This window comes from Erigeron canadensis, chromosome 1, assembly GCF_010389155.1.
Source record: "Erigeron canadensis isolate Cc75 chromosome 1, C_canadensis_v1, whole genome shotgun sequence".
Taxonomy (NCBI): Eukaryota; Viridiplantae; Streptophyta; class Magnoliopsida; order Asterales; family Asteraceae; genus Erigeron; species Erigeron canadensis.
The window spans coordinates 29398645-29421835 of record NC_057761.1 but is presented as its reverse complement, the minus strand read 5'-3'; the positions used below and the strand labels follow the sequence as shown (position 1 = coordinate 29421835).

Sequence of the window (23191 nt, the reverse complement as noted above, 5' to 3'; positions counted from 1 at the left end):
TTAGTCACTTATCTTCTAATATATTTCCACTACCTCATTAGATTAATTATCTTTATATCTATTACCACCACCACTCGCTGTCGTCACCATCGGTTGCCACCACCATCACAGTAGCCGCATTGCATTGGTATCTTTTTATCTTATAGAATATTTCCATTGCCAACTTTACAACGGTTACATAATACATTTACATCAACCTACTTCACTTGACACTGCTACCACCATTAATAGTCGCTGCCATCACTGGCCATGGCCGACACCATCAGACCGTCGTCGCAGTTACCATCTTTGCATTGTAGAGGTACCGTGTTAGTCATGGCTAATTTCAAAAGAATCAATTCTCACGGTAGTATATATTAATCATGAGTCTAAACTCTAAAGTATTACATTAAAAATCAGCCCACGAAATATGAAAATATTGGCCATTGGGCTCATGTGAAAGAAAAAAAATTGGGCCCATTTATTTTGTGGTTCTACATTCTTGTATTTTTGTAATTGCGTAGTTTGCCTAGTTTGCTTTGGTCTTTTCCGACATCAAACTTTCTTTTGCTAGACAGACTCATGATATATTAACAAGATCAATTGAACTATTTGAAGTCTATCAAATGAGACATAATTTGTCTCATAAAGTCAAATTTTAACGTGTCATCGATCATATCACATTCACACTTTTTTTTATTTTGTTGGAATAGTAAATTTAGCGTTTGGGAAACTCCGGTTATGGGATTAGTTTTGGACCCATGTTTCTGAAAGATAAGCATTCTTTGTACTCAAGCCTTGCCATAAAGCTGCATGTCACTAAGGAGCCCTGCTATTATAAACCTACCACTTCACATGTTCAATAGTGTGTTGTTTTGTTTGATATATACATAGTACTTAATTTGATTTTATTTTTCATCAGAAGTGGATACTACTTCTGGATATACCAGACCCGAATTTAATTTCTTGGTTCTATCTTGCTATGTAGTGCAGTATATATATATAATAAAATACCGCTTAAAATCATGATGAAGTCGGGGGATATATAAACAAGAATAAAAGTATTCTTTTTAATCGACAAACATTCATTATTCAACTTTTCTATGCAAAATCAAAATTACAAAAAAAATGTTCATAGACAATATAAGCAAATACAAAGAAAAAATTGATTACATACATACATATATGTATAAACCAAAAAACAAACAATTATTAACCATATGAAATCACAATTAATTACTAATTAAAAAAGATAAATGGTTTAACCGTTCCCACAACCTTCTTTAATGTCTTGCTCATCTTCTGAACCCGGTCCATCACGGTTGTATACGACACCGTTCCATCATTTCCAGCCAACACTCTATACTTATCTTTCCTTGTAAAATTCGTACACTCGAATCCTAGCGTCGCAGCCAGGATTCTTTGTACGTAATTCGCGACATCATGCGGGCTTTTTCCTGATGAACAAGTAGCTTCAACCGGCAACTGGTTCAAAAATGTAACCTCATAAACCGGTCTAGGGTTCATGAAAAAGAAAATCGGGTCTAACGCCTTCCATCCCCTGGCAGTAGTTGCATGAAAGAACCCGACCCGGTAGTTCATTGCAACGGGTACAATCCTGTCTGTTAATTCGGCGAAAAGTGCGCTAAAACGAAGTAAAAAGGGTTCCCTACAAGTTGTGCCTTCGGGGCATACAACTAAATCACCTTTAGATAATTCTTTTTTGATTTTTTCAGCGTCTACGTGGCGGATCCTGGTTAGTCTAACAGTCGGGATTGGGGATAAGATTTCTGAAAGTCTTGATAAGGAATAAGTGACAGCTGGAATGCTGCGCTGGAGAACGGTTGATAGTACCACGGGGTCGAGTAAAGTACGGTGGGTGCATACGAAAAGGACACCGGAATTGGATCCTGATGGTGGTGGTGGAGGGACTCCTTTTACTATAACTCGTGCTCCGAATATGACTGACATATATGGAATGGCCCACATAGGGACTATGACACCGACTACCATGCGAATGATTGCGAGGATGATACCGATTGGGATCCATAGGATGATGAGAAGCGCCGTGGATGGCGTCGGCCGTTTCACGAGTCGGCCGTCGTGGAAGATTACCGGGACTGGCCGGATGTCGACCTGCCGTGGTCTTTGGTTATGGTTTTCGACTTTGTATGGTGCATTTACTTGTTCCTGTAATGAAACAAAAATTGCAAGTTAATATATATTTACGATCAAAGTTAAAGAAAAGGGAGTTGAAAAGTCAGACTAGAACATTTAAAATGGAACAGACTGTGATTACCTTGCACAAAGACAAGAAAGATGTATCTGAATAGCACCTAGCAAGGCCTAGGCTGGGTTGGTGATCTTTAAACATGGCTGCAACACGATCAGAAACCGATAATCCGAACCCATTATCACGAACCAAGCCCGTGGCAAACCCAAACCGGCTCACCACAAGCTCGGTCCCAATAACTTCATCAGCACGCAAATGATCTTTCACAAACTGCTCAACCATAACTCTAGGCATTTTAGTCACAACCACTCTTTTTTCACCCAAGTTAAACACCCTCCATGCCTCCAAATCAATATCATCAAAATAAAACTTAGGCAAAACTGCCCTTGCAACCGATTCAATTTCCGATATACGAACTCCAGCAGTGGCAAAAAAGATAGCCAATTTTAGGCCAATATCCGGCTTACCACATATTTCGAGTAACTTGATAACTGGCCAAAATAATAACAACAATGTAAATCGAATTAACCCGGAGGCTTCAAAAGCTACTAGCATGAAGTAGGAGAAAGAATCTTCGTTCCTTAAAAGAGTTCCTTCTAGCTCCGAAACCACGGATTCCATGTTCTTAATTAAATTTGTGTGTTTTTGTGTTTATGTTTGTGTGTTTGTTCTTTAAGGTACTTTTTGGATCAAAAGTAGAGATTGAGTAAAGATGAAGATGAATTTGACTAAACAAAAGTTTAATTTTCGTGGGATTTTATGGATAGAGGTTGAAGCTAGATTGACTAATGTGTAATGCAAGAGAGAGGCCGTTTATCAGTTTATACCTACCATCTATGGAGGCAAATGGCACCAATTTATATTTGAAGTTTCCTCCTCTTTTATTAATATATTTATTTTGTATTCATGTGTCAAATATCTTGGTGTATACATAATAATAAAGAATAAACTTGAGGAATGCTTATGTGGAATATGTGGGTTACTTAACTCCAACAACTTCATCAATAGACGAGTTAATTACCAGTACATGAAAAAAAAAAAAAAAAGTTCACTTTTCTCAGGAAGTATCTTTCGAGATGTACGTATAAATTCAATAAAATAAATTTCGAGATAGATCGGTAATTTCAATTGGACTTTTTTACTTTTTTTTTTTTTTTCTTAATCCCCAATACGCTTTTTGTTTGATGATCGAACTAATATATTCAAAATAATGAAATATTATATCCGATAAATAGCTCTAATCAACATATTTGGTGAAATCTGATGGTGCGGGTCATTTAAGTATTCAATGCTAGCTCTACGTACGTATGATAATTTTAACAACAAATGTTACTTTAATTTATTTTGTTTTTCTTTTTATGGAAAAGCAAAATTTATATCAGAAAATGTTAAGTAGTTAGTCTTTCTCAAGTTAACAACTAGATGTCATCAATTCCCAAATTCAATCTCGAAACGTTTAGAGAAACAAAGTATCTCACTTCCCTCTTAAACCCCAACAACGGCATTAACGGTTTTGTTAAAAAGAGATTAATCTTGTAAAAAAAATTCTGAAAATAAGAACCTCCATTGAAAGGATACTCAAAAAAGAATTGTCATTTTGAAAATTATAGACAAACCACGTGGAAGTTAACTCTTAATATAAATTAATATAGAGTATAATTCTGAATGTTTTACGTCCGATAAAATGTAGGTTACTTACCAAGGAAGAATGTATAGTCGAGCCACAAATTAATTAGTTTTGCATTTTTATTTGAAATACATCTTCAGGTGACTTCCACGTTTGTGCATGATATTTTCTTCGCCACTAATTTCTTGTCAAAATATTTTGTGGTGTATGTATAGCAAGCTGGTACACCATACTTGGCATTTTTACTATATTTAATTAATGTACATAATTATTTAAATACGTTAATGTTTAACTAACTTGTGTGCCTTTCATACTAGTGTCGTATAGTACGAGTTGACACAAATGCGCGCATACGCGTGAAATAAAAGAATATATATATTACTAGTGCTTAGACCCCGTGCGATGCATGGACAACCCTAAATAATTTCTTAAATTTTATTTTAAGATTGTATCAATGAATAAATATAACTGAGTTGGACATAATAAAAATATTCTTATGAGTTGATTAATTTAAAGAAGAATAATGTTAGATATACCTTGAGATTTATTAATGATACACGAGGCTTAAAACGCGTACATTGCACGCCGGAGAGAAATTATAAAATTGATTGCCCATAGTAGGCGCATATAAGAAGGATTATGTTGGTTACCTGGATGTGATATGTATTATGAATTTTCCCCCACTTTGATTAGACCCACGTGGATACGCTATAACCTTAAATAATTTCTTTAACACCAGTTCAAGCATTCATGTAGCGAAGTAAATGTACTCCTATTACAACTAATGATCATTTTAAAAAAAATTAATGACTTAAAATGCATAGAAAAGTCTTATTTAGCACTAAAATAAACCAAATATACCTCATAACATTCATCATAAATTTGATAGGCTGTTCTTTGTATAAGATTTGAAATTTGTTGATCATTCATTTTAACTCCAATAGCACTAGTGGCATCTACAATCCTAACTTGCACATTAAACCTACCAAAAAAAAAACAGAGATACAATTTTAACACACAACTTAATGATTATAGAGTTTTAATATGAAATATAAATATATACCTACGATTGATGAGAACTCCTTCCTTGTTACATGAACAACAAATCCACATTTTGTTGTCCCTTAAAGCATCAATAATGTCGACTGCATCCATGTAAAGATCGGTCAACTTAACTTCTCGAAAACAGTTCACACATTCCATTGAATACCATAACTGGTCGGTTGGAATAAAACCGATTGTTGCAACAACAACCACTTTATCAAACTGTCAAAATGAAAATGTTTATACATTAGAATGTTAAAAAGCTAGTTATAAATTCAAAAGAAAGTTATGTTAAAAAGTAATCTAATCAAAAAAGAAAAATTCACAAACAATGAATACTTACATGTTCGTCCATCAGGATCATCTCAATACTACCTATGTTATTAACATCTCCATATAGAGGTTGCTTCCATAGCCGCAAATTCTAACCGTTATCGTACATGGCTAATTATTTGGACGCAAATTTCTAATTGAAACATCGTTTAGTGAAGTCATGCTAAAATTGCCTTGTTATGTGTTTACGTTTTGAAATGCCTTAAAACTGAATGGAAGTGGCCTTATATAGACATAGACATGTAAGAAAGTAACCGCCACAAGCAATACACGAACGGTTACATATTCAAATTTTTGAAAATTTGAACTTCTTGAAAGCATAACTAATCCGTTTTCGAAAATTTGAACTTCTTATAAAAGTAACTAATCCGTAGACCTTTCAAGGAGCAATATTGTAATGATTTTTGAGTTTTCTTGTATTTTTAAGCATGCCACATAGGCAATAACTAACAAATTTTGAAGTGAGATTTATATAACGTAGAGATTCATTTCAAAACTAAAACATAAAAATAAAAAATAATTAAATAAAAATCCTATAACGAGAACATGATCATATATTTAATTTAATAATGCTTATATAGACGTTTCTATTTTAACTAGCTTTGGGTAAAGTCGGCTTCCAAAACTCCGCAATTAAGTTATTGGTAACTTAAAAAAAGAGGCTATAACGATACTTTTATTGTGAAATAGCTAATGATCGATTAATAATTTTACTTTGTTGGTATGTGAAATGATTAATTAGACTATTGATTAATTCTAGTCTCTCATCATGATAAACGAATGGTGAATGTTTGTGAATTTGTGCATAAATACTTTGCTTTTCTATAAGAAACATTATTTTTCCGAAAATGCTCACGTATGTAACTCGTAAGAAATAGATGATATTCATCTATATATACTATATTACAAAATGAATTGTTATTTATTATAAAAACATTGAAACTTGTTTAATATTAAAAAATAACACCCTTAAAATGTTTTTATCTACATTATCTACTTAACATTAATAATTAAATTACACTATCAATCATTTATCTTTCAAATTATATCCATTAACTATTTACATTAAATATTTTAACATCAATAGCTTACACCACTCGATATCATATCGCATCCGCCATTAACAATCGCCCCCACCACTACCTACCGCCGCATTGCGTGGCTACCGTGTTAGTATTTAAATAAAGAAAATTACAGTAATAAGAAATGAAATATAAATTTGTATTTATTACTTTAGAGAAAATGAAATGAGTAATATGTGAATAATTATAAAGGTGTTTCACATATGCGGTTACTCTTTGATCGGCTTCTTATCTTAATTTGTATATAATTTATATCAATATATCATAATCTTAAGTTGTATGCATATACACCTTTAAACAGTATTCAACTATTGATATCTAATATCTCAATTCCTTTGTTGAAATGGTTCGTTATTTTAGTATATATGCCGTGAATTTTCGACAGCTTAATAGAAATAATTTTGTCATTAATATGTTTGTTTAAAAGTATGCAAGAAAACAAAACGTAACCCGTAGTAGAAACCTGAACGGGATGTGATATGACAAAAATATTAATATATTAATTCAGATATCAGATGGATGCGATATAGCAAAATTCAAGTAGTAGTACGGGGTGTATCACAATAAGGTTGAATGACAATTAAAAAGTGTGAAAAAAACAAAAGAAGTAACCCGTAATAAAAAATCCGAAAAGGAAAAACAAAACTAAAAAAAGAAAAAGACGTGACAAAATCTGAACATAATGCAATGTGGCAAAATCCAAACTATAGGAAACGTGCGATGTGTCACTTTATAACCGATGCGACGTGTCAAGTTTTAATAAGCATGGTGACTATTGATAACCATGCCAAAAAAAAAAAAAAAAAAAACTCAAAAAAGCAAAAAAAAAAAGGTATCAAAAAACCAAGAGAAACCAAAAGATAAATAACCTTAACGAAAATAGAATTAACAAAGGAAAAATTAAATATTGTGTAAAAGTTTCCAATATATTAATTCAGAACCCAAAAGCGAAAAAACTATGATGAACACCAAGAAAAAACCCCAAACGGGATCCAAAATGGCAAAATCTAAATAGTGATGGGGGGTATACGATGAACCAATAGAAAGAAAACACAAAAGCAAAAAAACAATGTAATAAACCAACAAAAACCGAAAGAAAAATAACCTTAACGGGATCCGATATAGCAAAATCCGAAAAAACGCGGGGTATAGGTGGACTAATCGAAAGAAAACACAAAAGCAAAAAAAACTATGTAGGAAACCAAGAAAAACCGAACAAAAAATAACCTTAATGAAATCCGATATGGCAAAATCTGAAAAAAACGCGAGATACGGGCGAGACAAATAGAACAACGCCACGTGACACGTGGCACTATTCATAGGCGTCGGCATTAATGATATTATATATTACAATATCTAATATATTTAATATATTAATATCATAACTAAAATATTACCGTGTGCCCGTGTGGTGATCACAACACGTTTCACCCATGGAAACTTGTTATCATCTATATCTTGAAAGCAGGTAGGAAACTAGGAACTTTTAATCTGCAAATGTAGGTGAGAAAAATGAATCGTACCAACGGGATTTTAATTATTTATCAATATAAAGTAGTTATCATAAAAATGAAGTTTTTTATTTTACAAGGAAAACTGATATTATCGGTCCGAGTTAGTACAATTGTCATTTTGTAAGTTGTTTGTTATACATGATGATTTAACGTCTATAATCTTTTATACATTAGTAAAGACTACGAAAGTACGAATCTTGCTTGTTTTCTAGACTACGAAAGTACGAATGAATTATTCTTAATTAGTTTAAACAGTAATATCGTACGTATCTATATTCTTCGAATTGAAATTTATGATATCATCCATACATATATGTCCCATGTCCGTAATTCCGTAGTTCGTGAATAAATATATGAGCTAACATAAAGTATGATAAACTCATAAACTTATCTTTGAAATAAGTCAATGCGCAAGAGATGGTAGTTAATTATGTTTGTACATGAGCTTGTATTCCAAAATGACACCAAAACATAATGAATAACCATAAACTCAAATTTAGCAATGTCAATTAATTTTAAACCAAACTATATTATTATTATTATTATTATTATTATTATTATTATTATTGATATTATTATATTTATATTTATATTATAAAATTTTTTGAAAATTTGTTAAATTTTAAGTTCCAACCATTTATCCAAATTGCATTACATCAATAGCCTACACTACTCGTTGATGTCACCATCATCACCACCAATCGCCGCTGCCACGCACCACCCATCACTGTCACCATCGCATTTGTCATTGCATTGCCACCACCTCTGTCGCCTCTTGCGCAGATACCCTTTTTATACTTATCTAACCAATTCTTGTATCCATGTCCAATTTAGACTTGAACAAAGTTAGAAACTCACATATTTCATTTCATTAATTTATAATTATCTTAAACTTATACTCCATACAAAAGTTTTTTTTATCAAAAAAATATAATACCATAAATTATAATTTATATTTTAAAATTATATATATCTATAATCTATACTCCCTTATTATACAAACTAGGTTTTTATTTTTAGAATCTCTTAATCTATTAAAACATTTGTAACATACATTTTTTATCTACTAAATTACCTTCATTAAGTTCTTAAATCACATGAATTATTTTACATCAATTATCTATTTTACTCGTCGTCGTTGCCACTACAAGTCGCCACCGCCACCACCGACACGTCGCTGCCTACACCGCCGCATTGCGCGGGTATTCATCTAGTACATATTAAAAGGAGCAACCCCTTTTTAAAAATCTCAATTATGGAAATGAAGTATCTAAATTACTGATCAATCTCCTTTATTCATGAATTTAAACATCTTTACCTAATATACCTATATAATACCTTTAATGAAATAATTTAAAAACATAGATCCCTCGATCCTTAAAATAACTACACTACCTATTTTACATCAATTACTTTTACATGACCGCCATTGTCTCCCCCACCATCCGTCACCATCGCCCACGCCACTCGTCGTCACCACCATCCCGCGTCACTACCACCATCGTTGCTGCACATGTGGGCATGTGGGCATGTGACTTGTATCTATAACATATGAATGGATAATTTTATTTTTGATATTAAAAGACCTATTGAAACAAAACTCTACACTTCCTTGTTTAATATCAATTACTTGATTATTTTTAAGATTGTAGGGGGCATTGCCCTAATCATCACTTTCTTGTGAATTAGCAGAAGATACATATTTCAATAAAAAAAAAATCGTGCATTTCAATTTACATATATATGTTGAATAGATTTCACTTGTTAGGTCTAAACTCTCTCTAACTATAATTCTTCTTTGTAATCCTTGTATTTTGCACTAGTATTCTTTCTATCTTTATTTTTTCACTTTTACCAAAAAGAAGCAAATCAGTGGTGAAATAGGAACGATTATTCCTCTTTTATTAACCGATGTACTCTCGTATTAATTTGCAGCATTAGTTGGTGGACACACCATCCCCCTACATTTCATCTCTTAAGCATAACTGACATCTTAGCTAGGGATATACGCAATGCAAAGGAAGTTGCAATAAAAGAAATAAATGGAGACATTACTACCTACAAGCAAACATCATGGTGATAACAATCAGCTAGATAAGTCTTTTTCTTTTTGTCCAGATTGGAAATTCAACACTTAGTGTTGGAAAGGTATTTGGTTTTGGAGATTCAGGTTTTAGAAGGTGTGTTAAGCATCCACATATTGTTCAAATACTCGGTGTGATGTTTTTTTGTGGTGAAACATATTTTATTGTTACTTGTAATGTAAATGTAAGATTTTGTTGGTTGTAGGTATCCATATAGGTTAGTTTTCCAAATAGCTTTATGTTTTGAGTTTAAGATTCTTTTAGAGGGAAGTGATAAAGTTACCACATATATTGTTGTACAACTTGTACATTATTGTAAATACCGTATAACAATTCATGTGTGGTTTATATATTATCATCCCATCTACGGTTCTCTTCGTAGTCACAACCTTTGTTGCAACTTGCAGGGCCGGATATTGGGTTGTGCAACCTGTTCAAGGGAACAGGGCCTATATCCTTATAAGAGGCCTATAGTTTCATTCTATCATATATATTAAGTTGTAGTCTAAACTCCAAAGGCCCAGTTCAAACAGTTTTATACTCGTCTAATAACGTTAACGTATATGTTCATGAATTATGAATGTATCCTGTACAAAACATTTGATTTTCGTGACTTTCCCTTGATATATGCAAAAGCCTTTTTTCTTTGAATGTTATTGAAAAGCTTTTTCTATCTTAACTTTAATTTAGTTTAGATAGTTTATTCAGTAATAATTTAAATACTTATTCATTGATAATTTAAATACTTATTTAGTAATAATATATTTTAGTTTTCTTTTGCTTTATCTTTTAGTTATTCAACATTCTATTTTAGTTTCATATATGAATAATAAATTTTCTTATTTAATATATATTTTCATTTAGCTTTTGTATAAAATTCTTAGAAATACCATTACGTTTAAGTTTTTATAAGGCCATAATTCTTATGTTAATTGAAATTTAACTTGTTTATATTTTCTTTTCATATTTTGGTTTTTTATTTATGATAATACATCTTTTCTATAGTCAGTTTAATTAGATTTATTTTTAAATATATGCAAAATTTTCAGATACAAAAGCCTTATTTTATATTTATTGAACAGGGCCCATAAAATCGATGGGACGGCCCTGGCAACTTGTTATTGTCGGTGTCATTTACCATCATCCTTAATCAACCCTGCTCTAATACCAAATATCTCAGGCTTATTTCGGTAAGTTAAATATGCGGCCTTAGTCTTGACTAAGCCTGGCTCAACATCAACAATTCAAGCTTACAAAGAGAACACGTGAAAGAACAGGTGAAGTAAAGGAAACCGTATTGAAGTATAGATTGCTTGAAAGAACTTTACGAAGAAAATATATGTAAGGAGCATTTTAAGGTGTGACATGCCAAACGAGGCCTTACCTATACCACTCTGACTAATTTAGAAACATTGTACAAATAAATTCTAGATATATACAAGACACTTTCTGATCATGCTCCATGGAGAATTCTCTAGAAATCTTGTAAAAGTTTTTGGAATCTCTTGAACATTTGTGAGAGCTTTATATAAGTTTTTCATATACTATGACAAAAGATGGAGGTCAATATGACAAGTCATCACATCAAGCTCCCATAATCGTTTATAAGTTAAATGTCATATACAGTATGTTTTAAAAGTCAAATTTTGTTTACAATGAATAATCACTATTTTATTTATATCTCTTATAACAAGTTTATAAAAAAAGATATTTTTGTTGGGTTTCTTGCAATTGGATTTGAAGCATATGAATTACAAGAAAAAAAATTTCTAGATTGCAAAGTTTATCAATAAAAAACCAATGATCTCATTCATCTATCTTTTATTCACTACTACGGAAATCGCCGATTTCCCACGGCTATCCGTGGGAAGAGCTTAATTTATCATGGATATTGGTCGTCGTTAAAAGGGGCGTAGTAAACATTTTCCCACAAGTTTTTTCACGACCAAATTTTATACATATAATGAACCTATTTTGGCCCAATAGGCCCAATTTATTAGACATATATACATACTTGGTCTGTTAGGCCTAAATGAATGATTGAGAAACATATTTGGCTTATTAGGCCCACATGAGATAAGAAGTGAGGTTTAAAGCCCAATTAGGTCATTCGAGTGAAAGATAAACACATACGATCCATATGGCCCATTTATACAACTGAAGAGCCTTATTTGGCACAATAGGCCCAAATGATTAGACATATATACATACTGGGCAGTTAGGCCCAAATAATGATTGAGAACCATATTGGGCTTATTAGGCCCACACAAGATAACAAGCGATATATTATTTATATATTATAGTATACACACTAAACAAAATGATAAATTATTTGAATTTCTTACAAATTTATCATAGATTACCCTTGAAATATAATAACCCGTGGGAAATCTGTAGAAAATCTTCTCATAGATTTCCCAAGTATAAACCAAAACATTTTTTTGCAAAATCTTCATGGATTTCCCATTGATTTCCTTCAAGTTTTATAATTTGTGGGAAATATTTCCCACTGATTTTCCACCGTTTCAATTTTGTGGGAAATATTTTCCACGATTTACCCATGGATAACACGACACCAATTTTTAAAGTATTTGCTACGGATTACCCATTGAATTGATTCATCCGGGTGTAATTTTATGGGTATTCCGTGGAAAATTTGTGAAAAAAAAATGAAGATGTTTTAAATCTTTAATTTTAACCCCATCGTGGATAATACGTGTGAAATTTTGCCACGAATTTTTTATTGTAGGAAAATTTGTTGGTATATCCAGATTTTATAGTAGTGATTTATCTTTTAACTCATGACTATATTTAGTTTTTTCTTTTAAGATTTTTTGTTTAATATGTGTATATTTTCTTGCATGTGTTTTTGAGCTTCTAATGAAAGGTCGCGTGGTAAGTTTCGGTGTCGGGAAATGGCTATAGACAACAACGACATCATTTATTTGCAAACTTGACGTGGTGACTTTCTTTTGTTATGTTAATATTGTTATGTTACTATTGTGAACTTTAATTGTTAATGTGTTTCACATTGTGATTTTGTTAGCTTACTCAACGCTTTAAATTAGTTTGTCTATTTTTTAGGACGACATTAGTGACGAGGGTGTAACCGGTTAAATCTATCGGTTCTTACATCGGTTACATTTAGCACTTTTTGTTTTTGTGGTTTCATTACATCCTAATGTACGCCATAAATTGACAAATTCTTTTGACATGTACAATCGATACTTTGCAGTTGATGTAAGTGAACGTTGGTAAGTGTTGGGTACGTATAGAACCACCTATTATTTGTCACTTTTGTCACATTTTGATAAGTGTTGGGTAAGTGTGGGACCACTTAGTATTTTCAAGGGTGAAAAGTTCAAAGGGAAAAGAGATTATTTGATTTATTTATAAAAGAATAAAGATATCTATATCTATACATTTGTTAAAGTCCGATCTTAATTGTACACCCCCATGAGTTAGGATAAGTAGACTGGTCCCTTTGTTGGAAAGAGAAATTGAACAATTTGACAAGTTTTTATTGGATTTTGTGCTTCTTTGTTAGTATTATAATTTATCTTGATTTTTATTACTCCATAACAATTAGAAGTAGGTCCTATTTATTTGCCTCATTTTTTTCTACGAGTATTATTTTTGTGTAACCATCTAAACCGATTACTTTGATTTGTTATTGCATTGCATATTTGCATTTGTTCGTTACAATACATGCACCATAAATGAGTACTATTTTTATATGAATGAATTGAGTTATAAGATTTCGATGACACTAGATGAAAGTTATAATATTTTTTATTTGTACATTTACTATGTGTATTTTTATTGTTTTCCATATAAGTTTTTGAGTCGGTATTGTATGTTAACTTACATATCAAAAGTTTGTATCACTTTAACTTTTTTTCCTTCTGAAATACGGAATTATATGTTAACTATCCATATTAATATATAAAAATAATAGACCCTCATATTGAAAAATTAAATTTCTAAGATATACGAAATGATCAATATGTCACCATTTATCTATTTACATCATTACCTCTTAACCTTTAAAATACATATAATACCCACTCTACATCATTTAAATTTACATAAATCACTAACACTACTAGTCTCACCACCATCAATTACAAAAAAAAACTTAGGATTCATTTTTTTTTCTTCAAAAATGCGGCATCAATTACCAGTCATAAGTGTTCCAGATTAACTCTTATAAATTATATCACTTTTGATTACTTGTTAAATTACAAAAGTTTGTATGTACCTATGCTTATGTTAGTGGCCCCCATGCTATACTTTGTATATTGGGGGTGTGCAATTAATAAGCTCATTGTTAAAGTATATGAACCATTTTTCTTTCTCAAAAGATAAACTTATGTACATATTTTCCTTTTTCCATCTATTAATTATTTTAAGCATTTATATTTGATATACTTATTAATTATACTTGTTTTATTTGTGTAGTCAAACTTTCTTCTTGTACAATTACCATTATTTTATAGATATAGATCAAACATCATAATGGAAAATCTAGACTATGTTGTTTTAATCATGTTTATGATAGAGAGCCTTTTATTTACTATGACTTACTTTTTTTATAATTTTTAATTATAAATGATAATAACAAATTTGTATAATTCATCGTAATACTATCTCATATACTTTACTTGACCGTATATTATATATCGTTGTATAAATGTTGGTTTGAAATTAACGTCATCACATCAACTCGCACGCGGTGTATTGTCACCACCGTAACAAGTTATTTTAGATGAAGTTCATAAAGTGTTTAGTTAGCCGTCTAAAATAAAACATATATGAATGGATAAGTTAAACTATTAACTTTTATTTTTGGTACTAAAAGACTTTAAGACAAAACCCTAGCTTCCCATTGTATGAACAAATCCCGCAACAAAATCCGATCTCTGCCGTCACCTATCTTAATCCAACGGTCCACATCAGTCTCCCTTTCCCCTAGCTTATTATCACTCCATTTAGCTCTTCACTATATTTTCTTTCATAAACACTCACAAAATCATACAAAATGGCCAAAATTAATCATCAAACATCATTCAATCTCCAAGATTTTTCATTTTGAATCGACCCATCTTAAAATCTTTGAAAAAAAAGCATACCCAGACAAAAAAGTTTCAAACTTTAGGATTTTTTTCTACCAATTTTGTAAAAAATTGTGATGGGTTTTTAGGTAACAAGATTTTAAAGTGGTTGGTTTTAGAGATTTAGTGATACCCAGCTGAAAAAGATTTGATTTTGATTGAATGCTATATATTTATATCTATATATCTGTATCTATATATATATGATCAGTGATATTGGCTATATAAAGATGATGAGTGATATGGGAATGAGATCACTGGTTTCAAATAATGAAGAATTAGGGTTTTTGTTAAGGGAAAAACGTAGGCAAGAAGTTAGTGGTAGTTCAAGTAGTAGTGATCCTGAAATGGAGATGAATATGTATAGAAGTGGGTCGGCTCCACCGACCGTAGAAGGATCGTTGAGTGCGGTTTCCGGGTTATTTGATGGTGGTATTTCTGAGGATGAGTTAAGGTCTGATCCTGCTTATGTTAGTTATTACTATGCTAATGTGAATTTGAACCCTAGGCTGCCACCGCCTTTGCTGTCGAAGGAAGATTGGCGGTTTTCGCAGAGAATGCAGGGTGGGAATGGGAATGGGAATGGGAGTTCTGCAATTGGGGATAGGAGGAAAGTGGGTAGAGATAGTGGGAATGAGAGTATGACAATGTTCGGTAGTGGGGTTAGTGAGGCGAGGAACGGTCAAGGTGGTGGTGGTGGAAATAGTTCGGTCGAGTGGGGTGGAAATGGGCTTATCGGGTTGCCAGGGTTAGGGTTAGGGAGTAGGCAAAAGAGCATTGCTGAGATCATTCAGGTTGTTATTTTTAATCCCGATGATTGATAATGTATTTGGATTTGGTTTTTAAGTTGTCATTTTCTTGAATACTTTGGTGCTTTTTGATTACGTATGGTGGTTTATTCGCTTACCATAATGATTACGTTTGTAGTCTATTGTGTGTTCTTACATTAATTGTCGCTACTTACTTGAAGTATCATTGGAAGCTTATTAGTTACTGATTGCGTAGAATCTTTTAGCATTCTTGATGACGTACTTTCAAGGTTATCTTTGAATCTCTAGATTTATTTTCGATGTCTGTCACATATGATAACTTGTTTGCAGTCTATAGTACATGCATAGCCTAGCTGTCATGACTTTCTCAATATTATTTCTGTGGTAAATTTTATTGCATTGTGTCTTATTGACTTGAGTATTTCCGATCTAATGAACAAGCTGTTATATTTGAACATTTTGATGCCATTAGATGGCGGTTACCATTTATTTGCTTACACGCTGATATCTATTCTGTCTTGAATGATTTGTTTGCAGTTTAGGGGGTCAGCATCCGCTAGTTATTGTGACTTGCTCAATTTCATTAAAAGTTTATTAAATTAGAGATAGTGATGAATTTTTTATCATTTTGTTTTCTTGCTAACACTAGTAAGTATAGAAATCATCTTTGAATCTACGCCATTTGACTGTGTATTTTCTTCTTTAATTATTCATAACTTGCTACAAGCATTTATAGACGTTCATGATTTTGTGTTTATTTGTTCATAGTAAGAGAATTTGTTAGATTGAGCAATTTCTTACAAATGGTTGTGTCTGCAGGATGATATTGGTCAAACTACTTCTGTTTCTAGGCAGCCATCTCGTCCAGCCAGCCGTAACACATTTGATGAAAATGTTGACCTTTCAGAGTCTCATTTTGCTCAGCTTCATCACAATTTGGCTTCTATGGATGCTTTACGATCCAGCCCAAACCATCAAGGAATGTCATCTGGTTCACACACTTATGCTTCGGCTCTTGGTGCATCTTTATCTAAAAGCACCACCCCTGACCCGCAGCTCATGGCTCGATCAGCTAGCCCTCGGGTTTCTGCTGGTGGAGGGGGGAGGATTAATGCGCCTTCAGATTTAATTGCTGGGTTTTCTGGAATGACTCTTTCAGCTAATGGTATGGCAGATGGAATCCAAAATGCCTCCCATTTGGCTAAAGGACCGTATCAGTATATGGGAAAAAATGGTGTACTTGCTGCTGATGCTCATGGATCGCCAGTGAATTCGTATATTAAAGGGCTAGCCAGCGGTGGAGGTGGTTCTCCTCAATACCAGAATCATGATAGTCCAAGTTCATCTTTTTATGGCAGTTATATGATGAATCCAGCATCACCAACCATGTTGGCAAACCAGATAGGCGGTGTTAATGCACCACCTTTATTTGACAATAGTGCTGTTGCAGCGGCAATGGGTGTCTCCGCCATGGATTCTAGAGCAATGGGTGGAGGGTTTGGTTTAGGATCTAATAGAGTTGGAAACCACAGCCCCACTGGTCTTCAGGCACCTCTTATGGACCCGCTGTATCTTCAAAACTTGAGTGAATATGCTGCGGCTCTGAATGATACAACAATTGATAGGGAATTAGTGGCACTCCAGAAAGCTTACCTGGCTGGTTTGCTATCTCCTCAAAAGAGTCAATACGGTCTTAGCCATGGTTACTATGGAAACTCTGGTTATGGTCTTGGCATGTCGTATCTTGGGAGCCCATTGGGAAGCTCTCTTCTACCTAACTCGGCTATTGGTTCTGGTAGTCCAGTTAGACATGGTGACCGGAGCTTGAGGTTTCCTTCTGGGATTCGTAATTTAGTTGGAAGTGAAAGTTTTGCTTCTTCTTTGCTAGATGAGTTCAAAAGCAATAAAACCAAGTGTTTCGAGCTCTCAGAAATTATGGGGCATGTTGTTGAATTCAGGTATATCTTGTTGGACTTTGATTAATGATTATTAACATTTATAACTTGTATGAAAACTATTGTGCGTTAAAACTCAACAACAGAAAAAAGCGTTATTTGGTGGTTTTGCTAGAAAGATTTTAAATTGAATCAGAGCTATTTTTTGCTTATATGCCTAAGCTCAAAGTACAAAGTTTTCACTTTTATTTCCAAGGGCAAGGACTGTTTTGAGACCTTGTGTCAGGTGCAGAAGCAGCAATTCTGATGGAGGTTATATTATAGTATCAAGCTGGTTAAATGAGTAAACTTTTAAAATAAAGGTTGCCCCATTGTTTTTAGAATGAATTAAACTTCTTGAATTACCTTTAGTTGAAGGGAAATGGTTATTGAGGTCTGTGTCATACCAATATACCATATCTAATTTGTATACTTTGGAATGTCTCTGAGCAGTGCGGATCAATATGGAAGTCGTTTTATTCAACAGAAACTTGAGACAGCTACGGTAGAAGAGAAAGACATGGTGTTCAATGAAATTATGCCACAAGCATTTTCACTGATGACGGATGTATTTGGTAATTATGTCATTCAGAAGGTAGTGTCTGCATGTATATTTGGAGTTCGACTTATGGGCAGTTATCCCACATATATTGATATCAATTACTTTTTGATGTGTGTAGTTTTTTGAACATGGAAGTGCTTCTCAGATAAGAGAACTAGCTGAGCAGCTCGACGGGCATGTTCTAACACTTAGTCTTCAAATGTATGGTTGTCGCGTTATTCAAAAGGTAAACTCAACACTTGATTAAATGAATTTGGAAGCCATACACCGACCAAAATATAGGTTGTTTTGGTATTAGGTGCTTTGAGCTCAGTTCTTGACCTGTTCACTTACGAACGAGACAATTTAAATTATGTCCGTATCAGACTAACGGGTCAAATGGTATAGAAAAGGAATTGGTCAAAAGTTGCCCAAAGTGCATCTTTGATTCGTAAAACCTCATATCCTAAACTCCGTATCTATATAGTCAGCGAATACTTTGTGTAATCTGACACACTTGCTAGTTATATATAGGAAGTCAAAAACGTTTGCATTAGATGTTGCTTGCCCAAAGTGCATCTTTAGTTCTTAAAACCTCATATTTTATACTCCATATCTATTTAGTCAGTTAATACTTTGTGAATCTGACATACTTGTTAGTTATATATAGGAAGTTAAAAACATTTGGATTAGACGTTGTTTACCCATAGTTTATCTGTTACCTGTATATTGGGTGTTTGAGAATTTGAGCTTTACATATAATCTGTTATTATTTGAATTTGTATGAAAGAAATTAATTTAGTTTTTTTCCTTTGATCTTCACTTATTAGTATACTCGAGAATTCTTTAATTAGAGCTAAATTGGATCAATGAGGTAAAGATGTTATATACTATGTCTCAAATTATTAAAATACATTTGGTTTGCTTCAATGCAGGCTATTGAGGTTGTTGACCTTGATCAACAGACAAAAATGGTTGTAGAGCTTGATGGTCATGTGATGCGTTGTGTGCATGATCAAAATGGAAATCATGTTATTCAGAAGTGTATTGAATGTGTACCGGAAGAGGCTATTCATTTCATTATCTCTACATTTTATGATCAAGTTGTTAAATTGTCAACCCATCCTTATGGTTGCCGTGTCATACAGGTGAAATATCTTTATTATTAATATTTGGGTAGTTGGTTGCTTGAACTAAATAAAATATTATTTGATCAATGTTGATTTTTATGGCTGAATATTTCGTGTAACAGAGGGTCTTGGAGCACTGTCACAACCCTAAAACACAAAGCATTGTGATGGATGAAATCTTGAAATCTATTATCATGCTGGCGCAAGATCAATATGGAAATTATGTTGTTCAGGTATGGGAATTAAGAATTATATTATTCCTAATGTTATAATTTGCAATGAATGCTATATACTTCTAAGTTTCACAACTCACAAGACAAAAAACCAATATGTTATCAACATTGTTCAGCTTGGAATCTGGATGATTAAAGTCTTTAAAATCAGGATATCGTATTGCCTATTAAATAACAATGCTATCTTCTTCTTTTTCTTATAGGAAATGCCATTTAGATTAAGCATTACTTCATAAATTGATAAGAATGCTTGTGTTATGAAAGTTGGTTACAAATGGTTAAAGACAAACGCATCGGTTGAGATTTAAATTTCTACATATGGAAAGAATACTCCTTTTTGTTATTGCTAGATAGAATGTGGCGATTTCGACCAGTGTATTCGTGAATGGGCTGGTTTGTGTTATGCTCTATCTCTAGTTCTTCAAAATCGCTTAATCGGAAACAGGCCAAATGGGTTAAAAATTACAGTGTATTGTAATGCATAAAATAAATTCAAAAGTTCAGATAAATACTAAGACAAAAAAATATTTTGTAATCATGCAGACACACAAGTCAACTTTTAAAATTTTAAGCAGCTGCATATAAAGTTTCATGCAAAATCCAACCCATATCGATTCTTATAAAAATAGTTTACCCATTTGACCTGTTACACAATTTGCTTGTCCGCCCATTTTGCCACCTTTGGTGCATTAGACTTAAGTCATTTGTCACCTCTTCGGTTATACTGATTCCTTTTAATGTTCCAACAGCATGTACTGGAACATGGAAAGCCACATGAGCGTACAACTATTATAGATCAATTAACCGGGCAGATAGTTCAAATGAGTCAACAAAAGTTTGCCTCTAATGTTGTTGAAAAGTGTTTGACTTTTGGTACACCAGAGGAACGCCAGACCCTGGTGACAGAGATGCTAGGCACCACTGATGAAAATGAACCACTTCAGGTTTGTGTTCTGATTAGCTTATGCTTCATAAACTTAAAGTGGGAAGAAAAAGGTGCATTGAAATTAAAATTAAATATATTGTTGTTTTATATCCTGATCATGATTCAATTGTCATGTCAGGTGATGATGAAAGATCAGTTTGCTAATTACGTTGTGCAGAAAGTTTTGGAGACATGTGATGACCAGCAACTTGAGATGATTCTTAATCGTATCAAGGTTCATTTGAATGCTCTGAAGAAATATACTTACGGGAAACATATAGTTGCTCGTGTAGAGAAACTTGTTGCTGCTGGAGGTACACCTACGTATTTTATCTTTTTTCTGTGGTGGCAAAAAAATGTCGTCTAGTCAGTTTGGGAAACGGATCAAAATGGGTTCAGATCAAATTTCAAACATACAGTTTTTCCATGGGTTGAACCTGTAAACTCTATTTTGTCACTTTGACGTTTTGAAGAATAAAATGCTTAATGAGTGGGGTATGATTATGAAAACTTAAAGGGTGTCTTTGGAAAAGAGCTTAAGCTTTTAGCTTTGTTTGTTTGATAATTTGTTTAAAGCTTATTTATTAAATGAGCTCAAAAAATATAAGCTACTTTTTGTAGCTTATAAAACTAGCTTGAGCTTATAGTTTGCGAAAATACATAGATATCCTTAGAAAGTTTTTGTTTTATTATATATATATATATATCATTCTATACCTTTTTAAGTTTCAGTTCCAGCTACTTTTTCAAACACCTCTGGGAAAATAAAAATTTCAGCTTCTATGTTCCAACTCCAAAATAAGCTATAGCTTTCAATTTCAGCTACCAGCTCCAGCTTTCAGCTAGTTTCAGCAAACATACTCATAGATTGATATATATTACTTTAAAATGAATTAAATGATTCTAGGAGTTTGTAGACATTATAACAATGCACTTGGCCTTTTGGGTGACTTCTAACCTGTTTGACCAGCTTTTCTTCAAGCTAAAATTATTCTTTTTAGCCCGTTTGACCTGTATGAATGGATTAATAACTAATTCAAATTCTTCGTGTTTTGGGTTGAACTTGATCACCACATTACGCTATGATGAGGTATCATGATTCCACGATAGTAAAAAAACTGAACCTTAACATACATATACACACACACACACACATATATATATTGCTTTGTTAGGAAACCAGCTCACTCATTTGTCCGTAGCGGGACTTGAACAAACCTCGATTCTGCTAGGCTAATGGCATGTGGGTAAAGATGGCGTTGATTTTGAATCTAAATAGTGTATGTTTATTGAAAACCTAAAATTGTCTTTGTCCTTGGAGAGAGGGAGCCAGTGAAAAATCAGGATTTTTGGTTATGGTCTTTCTGTTTCATGATCCCAGTTCTCCTTTTCTCTCTCTATAGCTCGTTCCTCTTGCTATTCCATTAAAGATTGAGTGGAAAATCCAGATACCAGATGTGGAAGTATGGGTGGGATGGTCAGAAGTTTTAAACAGTCCATGTTTTGGTATTAGTCAAAACCAGCTACGCCTGCACCTGGTTGATATGCAAACCTTCATTTACTTTCAATAATTAAAGTGTTAATAAGTGTTCCACTACAGTTTTTTCAGTAAGAGTACAATGCATGGAAAGGTTTAGGGAGGGTGTATGAAGTAAAATTAGGTTCAGAAAATTCGTATGCTATAAAAATAGGTTCAGACAATTCTTTTAACATGTTTTACCTGTGCTACTTACTTTTACCTACCGTTAGGTAAATTCTCTGTTCTGGCCCAGTTGGGATAAAGCTACATTTGAATTGACCCGTAAATTAGTTGGATTTCCTCCCTCAAATAGCAACACACAAAAAACAAGCATTAATTTGTTCTTAGAAGGTTTATTTTAAATTTTGTGACGAGTTATCCTGATATTTTACAGAAAGGAGGATTGGGGCTCTGGCTGGATATGCTGCTGCCGCCGCTGCGGCTGCTGCTGCCGCTGCTGATAATAACGGTACTACTTAATATAAAGACCAAGGGAGTTGTACAGCTAACTGAGTGGCGAGAATGGTCGGTTTGTGTTTGTTGGTTCGTTTTAACATCCAGCTGAGTCGCTTTTGCTAATAAAAATGGTTTGTAGCTATGAAACTTGTACATTGGTAGATATATATACCTAGGACTCGAGTCTTTAGACGAGGCTCAAAGGGTGAAATACACCCAAGGCCGCCCCCGTTGCAGAGATTAAAACGAAGTTAGCGTTTGTGTATGTTATGAGTGTCGTGACTGTACAAAAATATAGCCGGGTGCAGCAGAGCCTTATGGTGTATTAGGAGTTTCCGAAGTTCTCATTTTCCTTTGTATGGATTTTATGGTTATGTTTATCTAGTGGAACTATGTTTAAACTTGAGATCGTTCTGTTTTGTGATCTTATTTGACATGTTTCAAATGCTTCTTGGCTGCTGCCACCATTCTTTCCTGAAAAGTTGATCTCATTCTGGAAAACTGGTGGCAGTAACTGCCTGAACTTCACCTGTATGAATATGATTAAGGCTGGCGAGACTAGTCAAAAATGTCAATCAATATCAGTATTATTAATGTTACAATCATTGGAGATGTTATTGCCAAATTTACCATGCTTGCAACTTGAGATTATTTATAAATATTTGCAAATCTA

General features: G+C 33.2%; 2 protein-coding genes across 2 annotated transcripts; one reads left to right on the top strand and one right to left on the bottom strand.

Annotated features, from left to right (window-relative positions):
• Window positions 1–1132: 1132 nt before the first annotated feature.
• Window positions 1133–2833, bottom strand: LOC122585933 (glycerol-3-phosphate acyltransferase 5-like). The gene is made up of 2 exons (XM_043758049.1): window positions 2279–2833; window positions 1133–2169 (listed from the first exon to the last, which is right to left on the bottom strand). Exons 1-2 carry the CDS (start codon window positions 2831–2833, stop codon window positions 1219–1221), a joined length of 1506 nt encoding a protein of 501 aa, XP_043613984.1. The 3' UTR covers window positions 1133–1218.
• An 11914-nt stretch (window positions 2834–14747) lies between these two features.
• Window positions 14748–22924, top strand: LOC122600181 (pumilio homolog 2-like). The gene is made up of 9 exons (XM_043772855.1): window positions 14748–15804; window positions 16600–17738; window positions 18168–18309; window positions 18395–18502; window positions 19191–19403; window positions 19508–19618; window positions 20368–20562; window positions 20683–20857; window positions 22457–22924. Exons 1-9 carry the CDS (start codon window positions 15214–15216, stop codon window positions 22540–22542), a joined length of 2760 nt encoding a protein of 919 aa, XP_043628790.1. The 5' UTR covers window positions 14748–15213; the 3' UTR covers window positions 22543–22924.
• The last annotated feature ends 267 nt before the right edge of the window (window positions 22925–23191 follow it).

Bases quoted from the DNA above. Each gene is read 5' to 3' on its own strand.
- LOC122585933 (XM_043758049.1), bottom strand. From the start codon at position 2,833: ATGGAATCCGTGGTTTCGGAGCTAGAAGGAACTCTTTTAAGGAACGAA. The intron at 2,170-2,278 runs GTAATCACAGTC...GTTTCATTACAG, and splicing joins CTTTCTTGTCTTTGTGCAAG to GAACAAGTAAATGCACCATA.
- LOC122600181 (XM_043772855.1), top strand. From the start codon at position 15,214: ATGATCAGTGATATTGGCTATATAAAGATGATGAGTGATATGGGAATG. The intron at 18,503-19,190 runs GTAAACTCAACA...GCTTCAATGCAG, and splicing joins GTTGTCGCGTTATTCAAAAG to GCTATTGAGGTTGTTGACCT. The intron at 19,404-19,507 runs GTGAAATATCTT...TTCGTGTAACAG, and splicing joins ATGGTTGCCGTGTCATACAG to AGGGTCTTGGAGCACTGTCA.